Consider the following 6,151-nt stretch of genomic DNA (forward strand, 5'->3'; position numbering starts at 1 on the left):
CTCTGTCTGTCTCTCCCTCCCTCCTTCCTTCCTCCCCCAACACACCTCCTCCTGCCACCAACTCAAGTTAAAAAATTAAGAATTAAAAAAAGAAAGTTTACATTGATTAAAGATGGAAAAAAATAAATAAAACAAACAGCATAAATACATATGTTCACATTCAAAATATCCAGCAGGGTCCCTGCAGATAGTTTAATTGCTTCTGCTCCAGGAAAGTAGGATTAGAAGCTGTGAATGTCCTCATGGGGGAAAACTCCAAGGAGTTCAGTGTCTCTGTAATTCCCTACTGGTTCACATGCATTAGCCTCTGAAACCCAACATGACCCTGCACGGCTTTATTGCAGGGAGATCAGACGAAGTGCTGGGCACGCTTGGTAATCACTTATTCATATGAATGTTAATAGTTGTTAGTACACACTGGCCTTCTAGCCTGAAGATTTGCTCTTGGTCCCCAACTGTGGTCAGGGAATACATCCTAAGACTAAAATTACTTTGAGAGACCTTAAAATAATCATATCTCAGCAAGTTGCTTTGTAGAATTTCTGTTATTCGCTATTTAAACACAACTCTGTGGATTACAATCTTTATTTTACAGAGAAGGAGCAGGTAGGTGAATCTTCTAAGGTCACAAAAAGAATGCATGGTCGAATCAGAACCTGGAAGCATCGCAATGTTTTTTTCCCACTTTTCTCTGCCTTAGAAATCTCAGACTTCTCTGTCCACCGTCTACAAAGGAGAATTTCCAATTTCTAACACACTACTCAGGATCAAATTTTGCTCATTTTCAAGAAGTAAGGTAAGCTTTTATATTCAGTGTGAAATTAGGCAAAAAGAATAATTCATAGAAAATTAGTGAAGCAGGTGAACATATGATAAGTTATTTGGGCATTGTATTACTAATATAATGAAATAATGCACATTGTGTATAAGCATTTTAATTTCACTGCATTATGTGCTTTGATTATTGCTTTGTTCTCTTATTTCTCCTTGCTACAGAGCATTCCCTGATTCTCAAATTACATTGATGGGGAACAGGACAGGAGTGACAGAGTTCATCCTCCTGGGACTAACCAATGTCCCAGAACTGCAAGTCCCTCTCTTTGTAATGTTCATGCTCATCTACTTCACTACTGTGGTTGGAAACTTGGGGATGATCATGTTGATCCTGCTGGACTCTCATCTCCACACTCCCATGTACTTTTTCCTCAGTAACCTGTCTCTGGCAGACATTTGTTATTCCTCAGCTGTCACTCCCACAGTCATGGCTGGGCTCCTTATAGGCGACAAGGTCATCTCCTACAAGGCCTGTGCTGCTCAGATGTTCTGTTTTGCAACCTTTGCCAGTGTGGAAAATTTCCTCTTGGCATCAATGGCTTATGACCGCTATGCTGCCGTGTGCAGACCTCTGCATTACACCACCACCATGACAACAAGTGTGTGTGTTTGTCTGGCCATTGGCTGCTATGCTGGTGGTCTTCTGAATGCCTCCATCTACACTGGGGACACATTCAGTCTCTCGTTCTGTAAATACAATGTGGTCCATCATTTTTTCTGTGATATTCCAGCAGTGATGGTTCTTTCTTGCTCTGATAGACATGTTAATGAGATGGTTCTTATTTATGTTGTAACCTACAATATCTTTTTTGCCCTACTTGTCATCTTAATATCCTATACGTTCATTTTTATCACCATCCTAAAGATGCATTCAGTAGCAGGATACCAAAAGGCATTGTCTACATGTGCATCTCACCTCTCAGCAGTTTCCATATTTTATGGGACTGTCATCTTTATGTACTTACAGCCCAGCTCCAGTCATTCCATGGACACAGACAAAATCATATCTGTGTTTTATACTATGGTCATTCCCATGCTGAATCCTGTAGTCTACAGCCTAAGGAATAAAGAGGTGAAGAAAGCATTCAAGAAAGTTGTTGCAAAGGCAAAATTGTCTATAAGATTGTGACTTTAACATTGCAGGATGCGTAATAACTGTGTTTCATTCCTCTCTGGCCTTCTCCAAGAATCTAGTGATACCTTAAGACCCACACTAAAGTTAAATTCTGAAAGTAATACAATTCCCTCTTCAAAAGTCTAGATTTTTTAAAGAGGGCAATATAATCAATAATACAGTACTTAACTTAGAATGGCTAAAGATAATATAAAATGTGTTGTTCTGTTTGTCAAAAAATTTCTTATAGAGATTTGATGTACTCAGTGTTCCTATATGGATGCCTACTACGTTATGCCATTGCTAGCATACATGTAAAATAGGGCAAAAACAAGTCTATTAAAAAAGGTGCCTGCATGTGACCTGTAGGTATGTACATATGGAAGTTGAAAATTAGGCATAGGTAAATGGAATACAGCTAATGTTTCATTAAAATAGCTTAAATATTTAATTGGGGTAGTAGAATATAAATTTATGACCAGTGTTACTTTTTTGTTAGTCAAATATTATATAAGTTGTAGTTTGAGGGAAAATGTTAAATAGTTTTAAATGAAGCTACATACTTCTGTTGTCTTATTTCATCAAGGGATGTATAGTTAACACATCTTTAATGCATTAATAGTTCCTCCTTATGGCCCAAGTGCTTGGGCCCTGCACCCCATGGGAGATCAGGATAAGCACCTGGCTCCTGCCTTCGGATCAGCGCGGTGCGCCTGACGCAGCATGCTGGCCGCGGCGGCCATTGGAGGGTGAACCAACGGCAAAAAGGAAGACCTTTCTCTCTGTCTCTCTCTCTCACTGTCCACTCTGCCTGTCAAAAAAAAAAAAAAATAGTTCCTCCTTACTGAATCATTTTGTAGAACCTACATTTTCACATTACATTTTTAAAGAAGATGAAATAGCAACAATATAATAAAAATGATGGAAAAGGATTTTTATTTATTCATGTGTAACTTCTAACATTCACAATCTATTTTAAATACTCTGATATTAACAATATTTTACATTTTTTCTCTCTGCAAGTTCTTAGAAATGGTTAGTGTTGCTCATGAATTCCTCATTTTAGTGAGTTATATGATCTGTTGTCATTCCTCCAGTCTTTTACCCTACTCCCTTCTCACTGATCTTCATGTTTCTTGACAACAGGCATGCTCCTGCTATGGGTGCTGGTGCTAGCTGTCCACTCTCTGTGGAAGATTCCCTCACCCCATTCCTGTCTCTGCTTAAACAAATGTTGTCCCATCCTGGATGCCTTCCCTGACCACTTTTATAAAAGGGTCATTCTCCCCTCTCCATGCTCAGTATCTTCTCACCATAAATTATATTTCTATGTTCTTATCAATCTCCCCCATCTTATACTTACTTACTTCTTTATTATCTGTCACCCCCAAGTAGAGTTTAAACCCCATGAAAGCAGTGGTTTTTAACTGTTTCACGTAATTCCCCATTTGGTAACTACATAAATGCCTGCTTCACTGTAAATTCTCAATGACCACCTGTCAAATGTATGAATGAAATATATAAGGATTGAGTCCAGCTGCAACAACACTTTGAATCTTTGAACTATTGATAATGATTGTGAACCACGCAAAATAAAAAGCTTCTAATATGCATGTAGAGTATTTAAACAGGCACCACTCATTTTCTGCTCTGCTGAAACATTTTAATTTGCATTCTCTTTCGGCAGTTGCACTTTCTACTTTTAGACACAATGGTTTCGGGGAAATCCTATCAGCAAGTAAATCAACTCATAATTGTCACTTGGAAATAATGTCTCATCATGTGGCAAGTAACTATTTAGTAAATCATTTAAAAATTAAATGTAAGATTATATAAAACTTTAACACACAATTATATTTTGTAAATTGCTTCATCTATACTACACAATTACCTGAAATGATTCTAAACGTCCATATAGGGTATAAATATGACAATGTAAGTAATAAATGTAACAGATACCCAATGTGCTGACAATGTGCTATCTTTTTCTAATTTTTTACTTACTATTTACTTTAGAGACATAGAGAGGCAGACAGACAGTGCTGTCATCCACTGCTTCATTCTTCAAATGCCTACATGGACTATTGCTGGTCTGGGTGAAGTTGGAGAGGTCTCCCACATGGGTTGTAGAGGTAGTAGGGATCCAGTTACTCGAGCCATCACCACTGCCTTCCAGGATCTACATTAACAGGAAGCTGGGGCCAGGAATGGGAGCCAGGATTCAAGCCCACATATTCTGGTATGAGATTTAACAAGTTGGTTAAATGCATGCTCCATATTATGCACTCATTATGCTTTAATTTTGGTCCTCAAGCAATGCTATACTATACAAAAATACCCCTAGGAGTGTGCACCTGTATCTTCTTTATTTGTCTGCTTCCACAGTTGGGTACATGTTAGATTATGTTTGAATGTCCCATGATGCCCATGCTGGTGTTTGTGAGGCAATATAGCATAACACAAGTTTTCACAGCTGTCTTTATGGTGATGTTTCTCTTGATAAGATAACTTCTAATTATTATTTTAAATAATTATTTTATTTCAAATTTATTTTAGATTTAAAAGAGTGCTTTCAGTGATGCAGCATAATGTTCTTGTGGCAATCAGAATACCGACTAAGTAAAATCTCCATGTCTCAGTGTGTGCATGTGTGTGTGTGTATTTGGCACAGTGGTTAACATGCCACATGAGATGCCCCGCTCCCTTCTTGCTTCCAAATTTCTGCTAATGTGCACCTGGAAGGCAGTATGTGACGATGTGAAGAGTTGATTGCCTGCCTCCACATGATAGATCTGGATTGAGTTTCTAGCTCCTGGCGTCTACCTGGCTCCACCATGGCTATTGTGGGCATTTGGGAAAGCAGGGTTCTATCTGTTCCTTAAAATAAAAATATATTTTTAAAAACTCAAATAGCATTATTCCTGAAACATTCCAATGTTATTAGAAAAAAAGAGAATGCAGATGTGAGTAAAATAAATATTTAAAGTTTGAGAGATTATCATGAATTATCTGTGTAGACCCTATAAATGTAACTTCAGCACTTGACAAAAATATGCAGATAGTGGCCAGCATTGTGGTGCAGAAGGTTAAGCTGCCTTCAGCAATGCCGATATCCTATATCAGAGCACAGGTTTGAGTCCTAGCTTCTCCACTTCTAATCCAGTTCCCTATCAACGCACCTGGGTATGCAGTGGACAATGGTACACATATTGTGTCCCAGCCACCCCCATGGGGGACGTGAATGGAGTTCCTGGCTCCTATCTTCAGCCTAGCCAAGCCCCAGCCATTGTAGCCATTTGAGGAGTGAACCAGCAGATGTAAGATTACGCTTTCTCCCTCTCTGTAATTCTACCTTTCAAATAAATAAATAAAATAAAATTTTTAAAAAACATACGGATAAATCTTTTTCAATAAGTAACTTTCATTTGTGATTGAAATACAAAAATAGAAATTCAATTGAGGACATATGCATAGTCCAGGATGGTCTTATATATGTCCAGAGAATAAAAGAAAGATTAAAGTTTTACTGAGAAAGAGAAAAGCTACATACATCCTTGCAGAAGAAAGTTTATTAGTGGGAGTAGTCACTGGAGAAAAATTTGTAATCTTGGAGATCTAGCAAGCTGTTGTTGGACTGGGCTCCTGAGATGGTACATCAGACAAGAGTTCAAGTCCAAGAGGGTAGCTGTCCTTAGGATTAGTGCTGTTACCATGCAGATTGTGTGTGAGATCTGTCCTTTCATTTGCTTCCTTGACTCCATTTTCCCAGAGTTTGACACAAGTGACAACTTACAAATTTCCCCCCTTTTAATCAAAAATTTTCTCTAAAAACAATGTTGTCAAGCCATTCTGTGGTTAGATTTTGTTTAGTCCTAAGTGCTGGGATAAGCCTTTCTCAATTGGTGTGGTCTCACATTGGAGAAAAGTGATTAGTGGATAGGAGTTAGTGTCAAAGCACTCTTACCAGTATTTGAGTAAAATGAGAGGTTTGGAGGGAGTGACTCTCAGGCTAAGTCCATTATTGAGGCTAATTTTTCAGTTTCATGGGTGTTCATCATGATTCTGAAGTGCTACGTTGGCATTAGTTTGTTAAAAAGGTGTCATTCCTGGGGCAAGCTTTGTGGTGCACTGGGTTAAGCTGCAACCTGTAGCACCAGCGTCCTGTATGGGCACCTGTTCAAGTCCCAGCTACTCCATCCAATC

General features: G+C 38.5%; 1 protein-coding gene across 1 annotated transcript; it reads left to right on the plus strand.

The window, feature by feature from the left end:
• Positions 1-1,021: 1,021 nt before the first annotated feature.
• Positions 1,022-1,963, plus strand: LOC133764209 (olfactory receptor 5B3-like). Its single transcript, XM_062197884.1, has one exon. It carries the CDS (start codon positions 1,025-1,027, stop codon positions 1,961-1,963), a length of 939 nt encoding a protein of 312 aa, XP_062053868.1. The 5' UTR covers positions 1,022-1,024.
• Positions 1,964-6,151: the final 4,188 nt, after the last annotated feature.

The sequence above is a fragment of the Lepus europaeus genome, chromosome 7 (assembly GCF_033115175.1).
Source record: "Lepus europaeus isolate LE1 chromosome 7, mLepTim1.pri, whole genome shotgun sequence".
Lineage (NCBI taxonomy): Eukaryota > Metazoa > Chordata > Mammalia > Lagomorpha > Leporidae > Lepus > Lepus europaeus.

Coding starts and splice junctions, on each gene's coding strand:
- LOC133764209 (XM_062197884.1), top strand. CDS start 1,025: ATGGGGAACAGGACAGGAGTGACAGAGTTCATCCTCCTGGGACTAACC.